At 40.8% G+C, this 18,480-nt stretch overlaps 1 protein-coding gene across 2 annotated transcripts in view; it reads left to right on the top strand.

Moving 5' to 3' along the window:
- Positions 1-203: 203 nt before the first annotated feature.
- Positions 204-18,480, top strand: part of LOC143805605 (granzyme A-like) — a 34,617-nt gene continuing 16,340 nt past the window's right edge. The window contains exons 1-2 of one of the 2 annotated variants that reach the window (XM_077285120.1): positions 204-313; positions 17,257-17,404. In XM_077285120.1, coding sequence (XP_077141235.1) covers positions 223-313; positions 17,257-17,404 — 239 coding nt within the window. In that variant the 5' untranslated portion in view covers positions 204-222. Of the gene's footprint in view, positions 314-16,366; positions 16,455-17,256; positions 17,405-18,480 lie in introns of those variants that run through there. The other variant, XM_077285129.1, reaches the window with a different exon arrangement.

Genomic DNA, 18,480 nt, shown 5'->3' with positions numbered 1-18,480 from the left:
TGCACCAACCATGCCATTATACATTAATGAACTTTTAAAGTCATATGAAAAAGAGCTATACTGTAGTCTGGAAGTCTAAAAATTAAAAGGAAAGTGTCCAAAACAAACCGTCTTGTGCTGTTGAAATCACATTGCTATCGAGAGGAGTTTCCATTTCTTGCTAAATCAGTGCATCTGCGGTAGATTGTTAGATACCGGTTTACGGAACTTAGAGTATTTAAGATGTACAGTCTGACACATCCACATACTGTAACAGTCATGAAAACTTTCCAGATCCTGCTCCTCTCTGCAGCTTGCCTGCTTATCTCTGAAGGTAAGAACATTTCTACATCTGCAGTATTCAGACATGATTTTTCAATAAGGAACCGCCTGTCATAAAGGGCAAACCGGTTAGTAGTGAAATTCGTCATATGAGCAACAAGGAGACATCCTGTACATCTGCAGCTATCAGCAAATCAATACATGATTCTGCTATCATGGTGTCACACTGGAAGCCAACGTCAAAGACATTCTGATAAGCAACTAAAGAAAATGGAGGGGATGTGTGTTCGGTTTGGATAATATTTAACCTCTTAAGGATGGGGAGATTTTTAGTTTTTGCGCTTCCGTTTTTTTCTCCCTTTATGCCAAGAGCCATAGCTTTTCGTTATTTTTATCTTGTCATTGCCGTGTGAGGTCTTATTTTTTTTTGCAGGACGAATGGTACTCTTGAATGACACTATCCGCTTTATCATGTGATGTACTGAAAAGCAGGAAAAAAAATTCCAAGTGAGGCGAAGTTTCATAAAAAGCGCAATAGTTTTGCTTTTGTTTGTTTTTATTTACACCATTGATTGTGCCTTAAAAATGGCCTGGCAATATGATTCTCCACATCAGTATGGCTAGGAAGATTACAGACATGCATAATTTTTGTGTTATTTAAATGATGAAAAAAAAATTTGAGAATTTGTTGAGCTCCGAGACGCTGATTTTATTGGTTATTATTCTGGGCTAGATATGATTATTTGATCGCCTCTTATTTCATTTTTTTGTGTTGTTGAAAAATACAGCAATTCTGGTGTTTTGATTTTTTATAGCATTATGCTGTTTACCAATCAGATTAATTTATTTTATATTTTGATGGATTGGACTTTTACAAATCTAGCAAAATCAAACTTGATTTTTTTGTTGCTTAATTTTTAATAGGGGAAAAAAGGTGTGATTTGAAAATGTGTATTTTTTTATTTTTACGTTCATTAAACTTTTGTTTTTCACTGTATCTTCAAGTTCCATAGGGGACTTGAACCTGCAATCATCTGATCGCTTGTGCTGTATGCAGCAATGCCATAGCCGTATCTAGCAAATTTCAAGGTCTCCCATTGAAGACCTGACACAGACTGCCTTTCAAAGGAATACCATTATGACATTCACATGGATCTTCAGCAGACCCCTGGCCATCATGGCAATCCATCGGTGCCGTCATGGCAATCCATCGGTGCCATGCAATCATATCACGGAAGCGCCAATGGCTGCATACAATGATGAATATTCCTGCTGGCATGCTGTAAATGCTTTTAACAGGATAACACTGTTAGCGGCAGATAATGGCTGATCACTGTCATCATCTGACGGCAAAGATGCGGGCTCGGCTTGCGAGCCTGCATCAAAATCAGGGAGTTGGCATATGATGTACCAGTATGTCATATGTTGGTAAGGGGTTAATTCAGCAAGAATTTTTTTTCAACTTCTTAATCCCTGGAGCTTTTTTCAGTTTTGCATTTTCGTTTTTCGCTCCCCTTCTTCTCAGAGCCATGACTTTTTTATTTTTCAGTCAATATGGCCACGTGAGGGGTTATTTTTTGTGGCGTGTACTAGAAAACGGGAAACAAATTCCAAGTGCGGAGATATTGTAAAAAAAAGTTGCAATCCCACACTGGTTTTTTGTTTTGCTTTTTTACTAGGTTCGCTAAATGCTAAAATTGACCCGCCATTATTATTCTCCAGGTCATTACGAGTTCATTGACACCAAACATGTCTAGGTTCTTGTTATCGAAATGGTGAAAAAAAATTCCAAACTTTGTTAAAAAAAAAAAATTGTGCCATATTTCAATACCCGTAGCGTCTCCATTTTTCATGATCTCGGGTTGGGTAAGAGCTTATTTTTTGCGTGCTGAGCTGACATTTTTAATGATACCATTTTGGTGCAGATACAATCTTTTGATCACTCTTTATTGCATTTTAATGCAATGTCACGGCGACCAAGAAAAGTAATTTGGGCGTTTTGACTTTTTTCTCGCTACATCGTTTAATGATTGGTCAATCCTTTTTTTTATTGATAAATTGGGCAATTCTGAATGCGGTGACACCAAAAATGTGTACGTTTGATTTTTTTTTACTGTTTTATTTTGAATGGGGTGAAAGGGGGGTGATTTGAACTTTTATATTTTTTTATATCTTTTAAAACATTTTTGTTTTACTTTTGGCATGCTTCAATAGTCTCCATGGTAGACTGGAAGCTGCCACAACACGATCACCTCTACTACATAGAAGCAATGATCAGATTGCCTCTATATAGCAGAATTACTCACTTGCTATGAGCACAACCACTAGGTGGTGCTCACAGCAAGCCAGCAGTGACAACCATAGAGGTCTCCAAGAGACCTCCGGTTGTCATGCCAACACACCAGTGACCCGCAATCACGTGACACGGGTCACCGGTGGGCGGATTTCCGCCGTGATTGCTGGAAGTGCTTGTTAAATGCCGCTGTCAGTGTTTGACAGCGGCATTTAACTGGTTAATAGCCGCGGGTGGATCGTGATTCCACCCCCAGATATTGCGGGCACATGTTAGCTGGTCAAAACAGCTGACATGTCCCAGGAAAGATGTGGGCTCACCGCCGGAGCCCACGTCAAAGGGAGGGAGTCCAACGTCGGCATAAATATTATTATTATTATTATTATTTATTTATATAGCAACATTAATTCCATGGTGCTATTCATGAGAAGGGGTTACATCAAAATACAAATATTACTTACAGTAAACAAAACTAACAATGACAGACTGGTACAGAGGGAAGAGGACCCTGCCCTTGCGGGCTTACATTCTACAGGATTATGGGGAAGGAGACAGTAGGTCGAGGGTTGCAGTAGCTCCGATGGTGTTGAGGTGGCCGTGTGGTCATTACAGGCTGTAAGCTTCTTTGAAGATGAGGGTTTTCAGGTTTCTTTTGAAGGATCCAAATGTGGTGGATAACCTGTTGGGGCACAGAATTCCAGAGGATGGGGGATATTCGGGAGAAGTCTTGTAGGCGATTGGGTGAAGAGCAAATAAGCATGGAGGAGAGAAGGAGGTCTTGGGAGGAGATTACATGAGGGAAGATAGTGAGAGATTAGTTTGGAAATATACAGAGGGGAAAGGTTATGGATGGCTTTGTAGGTCAGTGTTAGTAGTTTAAACTGTATACGCTGGGAAATTGGGAGCCAGTGAAGGGATTTGGAAAGAGGGGAAGCAGGAGTGTAGCGAGGAGAGAGATTAATTATTCGGGCAGCAGAGTTAAGGACGGACTGGAGGGGTGCGAGTGTGTTAGAAGGTAGGCCACAGAAGAGGATGTTGCAGTAGTCGAGGTGGGAGATGATTAGGGCATGCATAAGCTTTTTGGTAGAGTGAGGGTTGAGGAAAGGATGGATTCTGGAAATATTTTTGAGCTGGAGGCAACAGGAGGTGGCGAGAGCTTGAATGTGCGGTTTGAAGAACAGGGCAGAGTCAAGGGTTACTCCGAAGTAGCAAATTTTGGGGACAGGGGAAAGTGTGATTTCATTTATTTTGATAGGTAGATCAGGTAGGGAAGATATGCGAGATGGAGGAAAGATAATTAGTTCAGATTTGTCCACATTGAGCTTGAGGAAGCGAGAGGAGAAGAAGGAGGATATGGCTGATGGACACTCTGGGATTCTGGAGAGCAGAGAGGTAACATCTGGGCCAGAGAGGTAGATCTGGGTGTCATCAGCATATAGATGGTACTGGAAGCCATAGGACCTTATGAGTTGTCCCAGGCCGAGTGCATAGATTGAGAAGAGTAAGGGCCCTAGGACAGAGCCTTGAGGGACACCAACAGAGAGGGGGCGAGATGAAGAGGTAGGATGGGAGTAGGAAACGCTAAATGTGCGGTAGGTAAGGTATGAGGAAATCCAAGATAGGGCAAAGTCTTTGACACCAAAGAAAGAGAGGATCTGTCGAAGGCAGAGGATAGGTCTAGAAGGAGGAGTATAGAGAATTGTCTGTTAGCTTTGGCTGTAAGTAATTTTGGTCAGGGCAGTCTCAGTGGAATGGTGGGGACGGAAGCCAGATTGCAAGTTGTCGAAGAGAGAGTTAGATACAAAGTGAGAGGAAAGTTCAGCATGGACGTGCTGCTCAAGGAGTTGGGAAGCAAATGGGAGCAAAGATATGGGGCGATAGCTGGACATAGCGCTTGGGTCAAGGGATGGCTTTTTGAGGATAGGTGTGATTGTGGCATGTTTGAAAGCAGTGGGGAAGGTACCAGAAGTTTGTGATAGGTTGAAGAGATGGGTTAGGGATGGGATCAGTGTGTGTGTTGTATTATATATATATATATTAATATGATTTCAACACTCCAATTAATTAATACGAATTATAGAGATATTGATTGCTTTTGTTATTAGTATATAGATATATTGTATATCTATATATATATATATATATGTATTTTCAATGAAGTCCACAGAAAAACTAATTGAAAACTTGTCCAGACGCATGTCAAATGGTCAGTCTAAGCAAAGTGAATGTAAATGACCCAGTAATTTAAATTTTAGAATACACTTTACACTTATCTTCAAAGATGAACCAAAGGAATGTACTTGTTCCCATGAGATGGTATCATGTAAATGTTAATTAGACAGATACCTGTTAAGTCCCCAGGGATGCCAGTTGGTGTTCTTACCTATTTGGCCTGAAGGTTTCAGTAGACATGTAAGGAGGTTGCTTTCCCTGCTCCTTACCTGGAACCACTTATTCAGACAGCTGGGTTGTTGGGGGGAGGACTTTCTGCCCTGGACAGAAGGGACCATGTGACTGCAGGGGGAGAGAGGAAGAGAGGGGGGCGTGGTGAGAAAAGTGCGGGAGAGCAGAGCGTGCCACACAGAGGGGACAGCGTGCCAGGGAGAAAGGCTGCAGCACCACGCTCCCCATGATAGAGTGCTCCCCATGAGGGCACTAAGGCTGGAGTGAGAGTGGGGACTTGGAAGGCTCCATAATCAGAGACAACGTATCCCCTTACAGTGACCTGAGCGCGCAGCCCCGGTGACCGCACTGACAAGCCAGGACCCCTGAGGGTGACTAAAGAAACTGATCAGTGTGTGTGTATTCTTGCTGCAGAGAGAGAGACTGTCAGCCTGGTGTACAGAGACTCCCAGCAAAGTGGCTGTGTGATTTCCTGCTTGCAGCTTCACTGGGAGAAAAGTCTTAACCCCGGAGTTTCCAGTTCCCAGGAAACAGAGAAGAGACTTCTATCCCCTGGTCCCCGCAGCATCAGTACAGAGACTGTGATTCTCAGTGAGAGACTTACCAGTGCGGAGCCCCTGATTCCTGGATGTGCTGTAAAAGCTAAAGACTTCATCTTGTGAGTACATGAAAGCGGACTCTGCTGGTGGTGACTGTACCCACGCTGGAATTAGGACCCTCCAGTCAGGACCCCCCTGGACTGATAAGTTACAAGAACACTCGTTAACCCTTTTGTTTTTGCTTAACTGTTTACTGTTTGATTTACCTCTATTAACCCCCGGTTTACTCCCTGCGAGGAGAATCTTACTCCTGTTAATAAATTCCCCTCAACAGTTGGTCTGTCTGTTCCGTGGTGACATACTCAACCCTGCACTCTATTTAGTCCATGAGCCGGGCCAGATATCGGTACCACCCGGAGTGACTAATTTTCTTTGGTATTTTTAGGTAGATGCATGTCTGTAGTTTATTTTTTGATATGATAGCCCTTACATATACGTAGCTTATTAACCCCTTCAGCCCTAGGCCTATTTGTACCCAAGTGCCTAAGCCAATCTGACCTGTGCCACTTCATGGGCTAATAACTTTGGAACGCTTTCACCTATCCAAGCCATTCTGAGATTGTTTTCTCGTGACATATTGTACTTCACGTCAGTGCTAAATGGGAGTCAATATATTTTACCTTTCTATATAAAAAAATGCTAAATATTCGGAAATTTTGGAAAAATCGGCAATTTTTTAACTTTGAAATTCTCTGCTTTTTACAAAAATACTGATACCCCCCATAATAGTTATTAATTTACACTCCCCACATGTTTACTTCATATTGGCATCATTTTGAAAATGAAACCTTATTGTTTTACGACGTAATAGGGCTTATAGTTTTATGCGCAATTTTTCACATTTACAGCAAAACCCACTTTTCAAAGGACCAAGTCACTTCTGAAGTCACTTTAAGGGGCTTACATAACAGAAACCACCCATAAATTACCCCATTTTGCAAACTACACCCCTCAAGCTGTTCAAAACTCATTTTTAAAAACTGTTAACCCTTTAGGTGTTCCACAGGAATTTTAGCAGAATGAAGGCGAAATTTCAAAATTTCATTTTTTTTCCAGATATTACATTGTAATCCAATTTTACCTGCAACCTAGCAAGGGTTAACGGCAAACCCAAACTTGGTTACCCTAATTCTGCAGTTTATAGAAACACCCCACATGTACTCGTAAACTAAAGTATGGGCACACAGCACAGCTCAACACGGAAGGAGCGCTATGTGGTTTTTGGGTGGCGGATTCACTGGAAGAAATCTAGGGGGCCATGTCACATTTGAAGGCTGCCTGAGGTACCCCCACAGTGGAAACACCAAAAAGTGACCCTATTTTGGAAACTACACCCCCAAGGAATCTTTTAGGGGGTATAGTGACCACTTTGACCCAACCAGTGTTTCACAGTAGTTGGAAACACTTGGTTGAGAAAATGGAAAAAGTGCATTTTTTACATGAAGGTGTCATTTTAGGCTCATTTTTTTATTTTTAAGAGGTGTACCAGCAAAAAATGCACCCCACTATTTGTTCACCAATCTCTCCCGAACACAACAACACCCGATATGTTGTCGTACACTGCAGTATTGGGGAACGGCAGGCCTCGGAAGGGAAGGAGCGCCAAATGACTTTTGGAGTGCAAATTTTACTGGAAGAAATCTAGGGGGCTATGTCACATTTGAAGACACCCTGAGGTGCCCCAACACACGCACACACACTGACACATACACGTACACACTGACACATACATGGTCGAGACCATGCTGGCCCTGGTTCGAGCTTCAAGAGAAGGCAACTGGATGCTTCACCTAGGAGCAATCCGACAGATGATACCATGGTGTTTTGCCTATGACAAGGTCAACTATGCCCGATACCTAACCTATTACTATGCCACAATGTCTCGGCTGCCCATAGAACACCCAGAGGTCCATGAATACTTCATGCAAGGTGGCTTTTCGGTCCAGATCGGTAGCAAGAATCCTTTTGGACGAATTCCTGTGGACCAGACCATTGAAGAGACAATCAACAAAGACACCCAGACACCAGGGGGCACAAAAGGCTTCAGCCTCAAAGTTGGAGCTGTTTCCAGGTTCTACCTGACATCAGAGTACCGCAGTATGTACTTGAGGCAGCTGAGGGCCCTGGTAGGCCAACAATATACTGACTTCAGCCATTCAGACCTACAGGTGTCTAGGATTAGAAGAGATGAAGCCGATGTCCAATCTTTCGTTCAACTGCTGGAGACAGGTTGGGTGAACCCCTTCAACAAAGAGCATAATGGTGAACTTATCAGTTTGTCAACAGCGACTGTAGCACCACCAGATGTAGCCAAAGACCTTCAAGGGGCATACAGTATAGGAGAGGATGCATATCAAACATTCAAGGATGAGCGTTTGGGTACCGATAAGCCAACTACATTGTTTCATGACAAGATGACGAAGAACAAACTTAAAACGTTCTCTAACATCCAAATGAAGACACGCAGACAAGGTCTTGGCAAGGAGGTAATTTTGAAGGCTGACAGAAACCTATTTGGCCAGATGATACTTGTAGCTGAGAACAGAAAGCTACAAATGAGTGATGTCTTGACTCATCCCCTGGGTCCATTGCCATGGGCACTTGCCAATGGTGATGGGTCTATCCGCAAGACCAACAAGGCTGCCCTCGCAAGGGAGTTGGAGAGGAATGCTCGTCCTGCAGAAGTGATCCCCGAGCCCTCTGCAACCATCATTGATGGGATGAGCCTGGTTCAGAAACTGAAGGGAAACAATGCAACATTTGGCCAGCTAGCAGGCACAGCAATGAGTCGCGCTATCCATGAGGGTGCTAAGAGCAAGCGCATTGATATTGTCTTTGACGTCTACAAGGAGACATCCATCAAAGATACAGAAAGAGTCAACAGATATGAAGGCACAGGGATCCATTTCAAGAACATTCAACATGGGCACAACATCCAGCAGTGGAAAAAGCTTCTAAGTAGTTCCTCCAACAAGGCAAGTCTCATAAAGTTTCTGGTAGAAGAATGGAAGGCGAAACACCACAGGGAGAAGCTTGAGGAGAAGGAGCTGTATGTCACATGTGAGCAGCTCTGCTTTAAGATCACCAAAGAACAGTGGGAAGAGGCTGCTGACCTTAAGTCAAATCAAGAAGAAGCAGACACACGCCTCCTTCTCCATGCTCTTCATGCAGCAGAATCTGGTTACAAGTCGGTCATCATCACTTCGGAGGATACTGATGTCATGGTCCTGTGTCTGGGCATGTGCCACAAAATCCCATCCCACCTGTTCCAGAAATGCGGTACACAGAACCGGACAAGATTCCTGGATATCACCACTCTGAGCCGAACATTGGGAGGCAGCGTATGTGATTCATTGATTGGTATGCATGCATTTACAGGCTGTGACACCATCAGTGCATTCGCTGGCCGTGGGAAGATGACGACACTCAAGCAGTTGAAGATGAACAAGACATACCAGGATGCCTTTCAGGAAGTTGGTCGTTCATGGGAAGTGTCTACCGAACTTTTTGAGAAGTTACAGGAAATCACCTGCCACATGTACCTGCCAACTACCCAAACAACTGAGGTAAACAGGCTCCGTTATCAGCTGTTCTGTGCCAGACGTGGAGTGGTAGAGTCAAGTCAACTCCCTCCTTGCCAGGACTGCCTTTTCATGCATGCACTGCGTGCAAACTACCAGGCTGCGATCTGGAGGAGAAGTCTGCAGAGCCAGCCATGGGTTGCAAACCCAACAGACTGCGGTTGGATGATAGATAACGACGGAAAGCTTGTTGTCAAGTGGATGCAAGGGGCACCAGCACCAGAAGCTATTATACAGCTACTGTCCTGCAAGTGTGTGCGGTCATGTGAACTTCCTCAGTGTACTTGCCTCAGCAATGGCCTGAAGTGCACAGACATGTGCAGATTACAGACATGCCAGAACAAGGGTACTGAAGACGAGCCAGTAGAACAACAGTCAGATTCAGAGTCCGATGTTGAAGATATTATGGAGTAACATATATATATATATATATATATATATATATATGCACATGACATGTTCAGTGTGTATTTACATAACTTGGATTAAATTTTGTTACAAATACTACATCTAGTCACTCCGGGTGGTACCGATATCGTCATATTTGGTTCTTGGCTCATGCTAAAATTCCTGTGGAACACCTAAAGGGTTAACAGTTTTTAAAAATGAGTTTTGAACAGCTTGAGGGGTGTAGTTTGCAAAATGGGGTAATTTATGGGTGGTTTCTGTTATGTAAGCCCCTTAAAGTGACTTCAGAAGTGACTTGGTCCTTTGAAAAGTGGGTTTTGCTGTAAATGTGAAAAATTGCGCATAAAACTATAAGCCCTATTACGTCGTAAAACAATAAGGTTTCATTTTCAAAATGATGCCAATATGAAGTAAACATGTGGGGAGTGTAAATTAATAACTATTATGGGGGGTATCAGTATTTTTGTAAAAAGCAGAGAATTTCAAAGTTAAAAAATTGCCGATTTTTCCAAAATTTCCGAATATTTAGCATTTTTTTATATAGAAAGGTAAAATATATTGACTCCCATTTAGCACTGACGTGAAGTACAATATGTCACGAGAAAACAATCTCAGAATGGCTTGGATAGGTGAAAGCGTTCCAAAGTTATTAGCCCATGAAGTGGCACAGGTCAGATTGGCTTAGGCACTTGGGTACAAATAGGCCTAGGGCTGAAGGGGTTAATAAGCTACGTATATGTAAGGGCTATCATATCAAAAAATAAACTACAGACATGCATCTACCTAAAAATACCAAAGAGAATTAGTCACTCCGCTTGGTACCGATATCGTCAAATTTGGTTCTTGGCTCATGGACTAATTACACACATACCATGACCAAGCCTCAGATAACAGGGTATAGATCAAAAGCCTTTAAGATATAAAAGAGAGACATGCAACAGGGAGAGAGAGCTCACAAGGAACACTCACATGGAAGAGAGATATAGATTTGGATTGAGCGAGGACACTGAGAGAGCAGGCTGAATTGACTCCTACCATTTCCAATGTAATGTATGACTTATGACTTTATTGATTATTTGCTATTTTTAGTGACTGTTTATATTTATTATCTTTTATTAAGTAAAGTCATATTTTCTTTTATTCAATTTTCGTGTGAACATTTATTTATTCATCACAATTCTTTGAACCATAAACAAAACAGTGTGGTGGTGAGATTGCGGAGGAGGTGGGATGGGATGGGATGGGGTCAAGTGCACAAGTGGTGAGGTGTGATTTGGAGATAAATATACGCCCGATGTCAGAAAGGGGTTAAACAATGGAATTTAGGACCAATATGTCTTCCATTATAAAGACAGTCTTTAATTTGTTTATTTTTTTTAAATGAATTTGGTATAAATGATCTATGAAGCATTTATAATTTTTCTAAATTGATATTCACTCTCTGTATGGCATCCAAAGTTCGGGATTTTTATTGGTAAGACATGAAGAATTATCATTCAATGGGGTGGTCCCATCTTATACAGTATATTTATGGCATATTGATAGAATATTCCATAAATGTCTCACAGAGGCAGGTCCCACTTCTAGAACCTACATCAATCTTGATAATGGGGACACGTTATACACCATTATTAATAGAGAGGCACACATCTCTCTCCATTCATTTTTAAGAAGGCTCCAAAAGTTGGAGGATAATTACATTTACAAAAATAAGAAGTATAAAATCCTTGAATATGAGACTATGAAGTTGGGTAATATAAAACAAAATCTTCTTTGTCAACCATACACAGTGGCAGTTTGGACACCCCTTGTCAAAATGACTGTTATTGTGAACAATTAAGCAAGTTGAAGATGAAATGATCTCTAAAAGGCTTAAAGTTAAAGACACATTTTGTTTGTATTTTAGGAAAAAAAAAATATATATCTATATATATATAATTGTCTAAGGTCCACTTCCGTCTGTTTGTCTGTCTGTTTGTCTGTAACGGAAATCCAGCATCGCTGGATTGGTCCGGCCGTGAATTGGCCCCCCCTTTTCCCTTCCAGTCAGTGCCCCCTCCATACTCCCCTCCAGTCAGCGCCCACATAGTGTTTTAGCAGTCCGTTAAACAGACTGTGTTACACCGCGGCATAACGCGGTGTAACGCAGTCCGTTAACGCTGCCATTAACCCTGTAAGTGTGACCAACTTTTTACTATTGATGCTGCCGATGCAGCATCAATAGTAAAAACATATAATGTTAAAAATAATAATAAAATTAAAAAATCATTATACTCTCACCTTCCGCCATCCGCGTCAGCCTTTCCCGCTCCTCGCGACGCTATGGTCCCAAGAATGCATTGCGGCAATGACCGGAGATGATGCAGCGATCTCGCGAGACCGTTACATGATCACGGGTTATTGCCGCAAGGCATTACTGGGAATGGAGCATCGCGAGGAGCATCACTAAAGGCCTGGGCTGGATCCGGGGCTGCCGGAAGGTGAGTATATAACTATTTTTTATTTTAATTATTTTTTTAACAAGGATATGGTGCCCACATTGCTATATACTATGTGGGCTGTGTTATATACTACGTGGGCTGTGTTATACAGTACAGACCAAAAGTTTGGACACACATTTAAAGATTTTTCTGTATTTTCATGACTGAAAATTGTACATCCACACTGAAGGCATCAAAACTATGAATTAACAAATGTGGAATTATATACTTAACAAAAAAGTGTGAAACAACTGAAATTATGTCTTATATTCTAGGTTCTTCAAAGTAGCCACCTTTTGCTTTGATGACTGCTTTGCACACTCTTGGCATTCTCTTGATGAGCTTCTAGAGGTAGTCACCGGGAATGGTCTTCCAACAATCTTGAAGGAGTTCCCAGAGATGCTTAGCACTTGTTGGCCCTTTTGCCTTCACTCTGCAGTCCAGCTCACCCCAAACCATCTCAATTGAGTTCAGGTCTGGTGACCAATACAGTCATATGAAAAAGTTTGGGCACCCCTATTAATGTTAAGCTTAATGTTTTATAAAAATTGATTTTTTTTGCAACAGTTATTTCAGTTTCATATATCTAATAACTGTTGGACACAGTAATGTTTCTGCCTTGAAATGAGGTTTATTGTACTAACAGAAAATGTGCAATCTGCATTCAAACAAAATTTGACAGGTGCATAAGTATGGGCACCCTTTTAATTTTCTTGTTTTAAATACTCCTACCTACTTTTTACTGACTTACTAAAGCACTTTTTTTGGTTTTGTAACCTCATTGAGCTTTGAACTTCATAGCTAGGTGTATGCAATCATGAGAAAAGCTACTTAAAGTGGCCACTTGCAAGTTGTTCTCCTGTTTGAATCTCCTCCGAAGAGTGGCATCATGGGCTCCTCAAAACAACTGTCAAATGATCTGAAAACAAAGATTATTCAACATAGTTGTTCAGGGGAAGGATACAAAAAGCTGTCTAAGAGGTTTAACCTGTCAATTTCCACTGTGAGGAACATAGTAAGGAAATGGAAGAACACAGGTACAGTTCTTGTTAAGGCCAGAAGTGGCAGGCCAAGAAAAACATCAGAAAGGCAGCGAAGAAGAATGGTGAGATCAGTCAAGGACAATCCTCAGACCACCTCCAGAGATCTGCAGCATCAACTTGCTGCAGATGGTGTCACTGTGCATCGGTCAACTATACAACGCACTTTGCACAAGGAGAAGCTGTATGGGAGAGTGATGTGAAAGAAGCCGTTTCTGCAAGCACGCCACAGATAGAGTCGGCTGAGGTATGCAAAAGCACATTTGGAGAAGCCAATTTCTTTTTGGAAGAAGGTCCTGTGGACTGATGAAACCAAGATTGAGTTGTTTGGTAATACAAAAAAGTGTTATGCATGGCGGCAAAAAAACACAGTGCGTTGTATAGTTGACCCATGCACAGTGACACCATGTGCAGCAAGTTGATGCTGCAGCTCTCTGGAGATGGTCTGAGGATTGTCCTTGACTGATCTCACCATTCTTCTTCTCTGCCTTTCTGATGTTTTTCTTGGCCTGCCACTTCTGGCCTTAACAAGAACTGTACCTGTGTTCTTCCATTTCCTTACTATGTTCCTCACAGTGGAAATTGACAGGTTAAATCTCTGAGACAGCTTTTTGTATCCTTCCCCTTAACAACTATGTTGAATAATCTTTGTTTTCAGATCATTTGACAGTTGTTTTGAGGAGCCCATGATGCCACTCTTCAGAGGAGATTCAAACAGGAGAACAACTTGCAAGTGGCCACTTTAAGTAGCTTTTTTCATGATTGCATACACCTAGCTATGAAGTTCAAAGCTCAATGAGGTTACAAAACCAAAAAAAGTGCTTTAGTAAGTCAGTAAAAAGTAGGTAGGAGTATTTAAAACAAGAAAATGATAAGGGTGCCCATACTTATGCACCTGTCAAATTTTGTTTGAATGCAGATTGCACATTTTCTGTTAGTACAATAAGCCTCATTTCAAGGCAGAAACATTACTGTGTCCAACAGTTATTAGATATATGAAACTGAAATAGCTGTTGCAAAAAAAAAACAATTTTTATAAAACATTAAGCTTAAGATTAATAGGGGTGCCCAAACTTTTTCATATGACTGTATATACAAGAAATATCCCATAAAACCATGGCCTTCGCTGATGATTTATTAATTACTTTGACTTGCCCCCATAGAGGCATACCGGCCCTTATGCGGATCCTGGAGAGATATGGCTCTCTTTCTAATTTCAAAATAATCTTAACCAAATCTGAAGCGTTAGGAATAAATATACCTGCTAGCACTATAAACGGCTTCAAATCACAATTTCCCTTCCACTGGCCTGGCAACTATATAAAGTATCTTGGTATTAAGATCAGCCCATCCTATAAGGACTTATTTAACTTAAATTATAAAAAACTCCTTACCCTAATAGCAGACCATACAAAGAAGTGGAGGGCACCATATCTTTCTTGGATGGGCAGAAAAAACCTAGTTAAAAGCATTCTCTTACCTAAACTAATTTATCTATTTCAAATGCTGCCTATAGAGCTGTCCAAGGCATTCCTGACCTGAGTCAATTGCTCTTTCTTTAACTACATATGGAATAAGCATCATTCAAGGCTTAACTCCCACACGCTATCTTTACCCAGGAAAAATGGAGGTATGGGAGCCCCCAATACTACTATTCAGCCGCTATACTTTCAAAGACGGTTGATTGGGTCAGGATGACTAGAGAGAAACCTTGGCTCACTATAGAAGAGCAGATGTCTCCGATTAATTTGCGATCTATTATCCTATCTCCCACTACACCACGCAAAACTACCTTTCCAAACCTCCTTACTCGAGCAGCGGTCAGGGGTTGGAAATCTGTGGCACCCTACTTGTCTCCCTCCCCACTAACTAGGGTATCAGACATCATAGCCCTCAAACTAGCAAAACCTGCTTCAGCTTATAAGTCACCCCTGCTGGATCAGATATATAAGGAGGGGACCGTTATTTCGTTTCAAGATATGAAGGAGCTCCCCACTATGTCTAATTAAACCTTCATCCACTATGAATCTCTCAGGAAGACATTGCGCCAAGTCATGATTAGTGAAGACTTAAGGCGGCCGTTAACCAACTTTGAAACTTTGTGCTCTCAAACAAGAGTACTGAAAAAGGTGCGTTCCGTCCTCTATAATATGCTACTCATAAAAGATATTCCCCTGAAAAGAGCTTTTCTGCTGAAATGGGAAAAATAATTTTGCCACTCTTTTACTAATTCTCAAATGAACCTAATTTACAAATCTATATACGGCCCTTAACAACGGGTGAGAGCTCAAGAAAATAGTTACAAAATAATAACCCACTGGTACACAGCTCCTCTCCTGCTGCATAAGTGATTCCCTACGACACCTGATATATGCTGGAGATGTGAAAAAGACAGAGGTTCATACCTTCATATTTGGTGATCCTGTCACATTATACAAAAATTTGGGAAAATCGTATCTCAAACGTTAGATGAAGTGATGCGTCTTCATATAAAGCTAACACCGGAACACGTTTTCCTAAATCTTCCGACGGTCCCAAATAACAAACTTATATCTAGATTGGCCTCCTTCATTCTGACAGCTGGTAAGCTTCTAGTACCCACTTTATGGTGCACGTCTAATATTCCAAGTAAAAATCAGCTATTTCATAAGATTGGCCAACTGTATTATACTGAAGAACTAGCAGCGCTTTCCACACATAATTGTTCCTTCTTTAAACGTGTCTGGAACTCCTGCGTAACTTTTAGGAACTCGGATAAATTTATATCCTTATGTGTGCCAGATTCCATACCTTGATTTCGGACATGACTGATGCACCAGCTGACCTATTTCCCTTCCATCTTGCCTCCCCCTTCTCCCTTTCCATGACACCGTCCTTTAGTTCCATTTACCCTTCATGTGTTCATTGTTTCTAGTTGGTTTCATAACTATCTAATGACGACTTTTTGATCCCCAGAGCTTCAGCTAACTAACTTTATTTAATAGAAATCAAAAATCTTTCATTTTCTGTATCAATGATGTTTTGACGGAGGCAATTATTTCTTACTTCTGGTATTTTAGGTACTTTACTAGATGTCATTTATTCCTTTGAGACGTGAATGGCTTTTAAAAAAAAAAGTGAAATTTCTATGCCTCTCCTGTTTTTCGAGTTTACCCTAATTGATTCTTTGTTTGCTGATGTCAACCATCTTATGATTCTCAATAAATAAAACATTGAAAACAAAACAAAACACATTCAGTGCACAGAAGAATAGAGCGTATTCTAAGACTAGAATGCATTCTATGTCAGTGGTAGAGGCATAGCAGAGCTTTGCTGGAAGCCATCTGAGACTTCAATCACTGCTAATGGTTGACCAAGATCAGTTGAACTATATCAGGATAGATCCAACGGTAACTAGAGGGTATATAAAGCCTGGAGGGGCATCATTGGGGGATGATATGTGGAAAATGGTGCAGATTTAAAAATGAGTTATATTGGCACAAACGGATATCTACCAGGGCCGGACTGGCCATCTGGCAATTCTGGCAAATGCCAGAAGGGCCTGTCTGTTCATGGGCTACCTTGTCTGCTATGCTGTTAACTGAATCTGAGTTCTCAAGACACCCATACTTTAAAGAGTTGTGATGGAGCACAAAGTTGCTGACTCTGTCACCTACCCCTGCAGGCCACGGGTATTATTAGACATATTGGTCTTGTAGAAAATCTTCCTTTCCTCCATCTAGGGTAATATTAGTGATATATCCCATCTGGTTCATGGTGACGGGGACAACATGGGCCTGTGTGATTTCAAATACCAGAGCTGAATTTCAGCCCCAGTCCGTACCTGATATCTACGGTATATACATACAAAATTATAAGATCACTTTGTGAATTTTTGAATAATCCTGGTTACATAGCAGTACATGCAGTTCAAAATTGAAGCATTGAACTAGCTTATTACATTACTAGTAAGCACAGAGATTAGCAGTATCACACCAACAAGCACTGTCCAACAGGTTTGGTCATTCCAAGCAGTTATTATGTCACACTTTGCGGTATCTCACATTTGGATGAGCTTTTACAGGAACAGTCCATAGTGCATGCTCACAGATGCAGGACGCTATTGGTTTTAGAGACATGGCCCTAATTCTTTACAGGTTTCCTGCTGTGATCCATGCCCACCATAATACACGTCTTCCTTATCCCACACAGGTGCAGATATTATAAATGGCCGTATTGCTGCTCCACATTCTAGACCCTATATGGCTTACATAAAAATAAGAAAAGGATCAGAAGAATCCATATGCGGAGGAACTTTGATAGACTCAAAATGGGTGGTAACTGCTGCTCATTGTGAAATGTGAGTATACCAAGTCCAGATATATATTAATAAAGATAAAATGGTTTAAGAGTCTCAGTAAAATTCCCATCATCCAGCACGCCTGGAATGGCTATATTGCCATATTATCATATATTTGGAACCCTTAAAATCCTGTAAATATTTCCTCCCTTGCTCTTAGGGCCGATTTTCTTTTTTTTGTGTTTTCATTTTTTACTACTTTTCTTTCAAGATTCATAATTTTTTTTTTTTTCAAAACCGTTTTTGGGAACGAGTTGTAAGCCTGAGTTACACCATTCACGTTACCAAATAATGCAGTGAAAAAGCAGATAGGAAAGATCTATATTGAATTATTGGTGTAAAAAATAAAATTTGCCATTTTGTTTTAGTTATGTTTTTGTAGCTGTGTAATGATGATCTCGTAATTTCATTCTGCAGGTTAGTATGAATACTGCAATGCAAAATAGGTTTTTTTTTATACTTTACTGCTTTTAAAAATTCAAAACTTAAACCTGACCCAAACTTACATCTTATGAGACCCTCAGTCAGTCTGGGCATTGTAGTCTGTATGCAGATCATGAATACATCATCTAAACATAGCCTAACACCCAAAAGATTTTTTTTTTTTAACATCTATAGAGCTCAATAAAGGGCTTGTTTTTGCAGGACGAGCTCTACTTTTTTAGGTAGTATTTTTTAGAGAAAATTACTTTTTGATTTTTATCAATAAAAAATTGTAGAGAGTAGAAAGTAAAACCCCAATTTTGATTTTTTATATTATATTTTAATTAATTTTTATTATCTTTTTTTAACATTTTGAGAAATTAGATTTTTATTGACTTGATGATACCAAATATGCTTATTTTTTACATTTTTAATTTTTCAATAGAAAAAAAAGGAATTATTAGAAATTTTAGGTTTGGGAGTCAGTTTTGAGCACCCTTGGAAAACATGCATTAGACAACTGGGACGAGATAAAGTACATAAATACTGTTAGTATGGGGGACTTTATGCAAGGGGGGGTATGAAGATGGGGCACAGTATAGAGAAGAGACAGTGTAAAGAGTAGGGGCAGGGTACGGGGACAGTGTGAGTGC

The sequence above is a fragment of the Ranitomeya variabilis genome, chromosome 1 (genome assembly GCF_051348905.1).
Source record: "Ranitomeya variabilis isolate aRanVar5 chromosome 1, aRanVar5.hap1, whole genome shotgun sequence".
In the NCBI taxonomy this organism is placed as follows: Eukaryota; Metazoa; Chordata; class Amphibia; order Anura; family Dendrobatidae; genus Ranitomeya; species Ranitomeya variabilis.
Note: the sequence above shows the minus strand (reverse complement) of the source record. Positions and strands in the feature narration are given on the sequence as shown.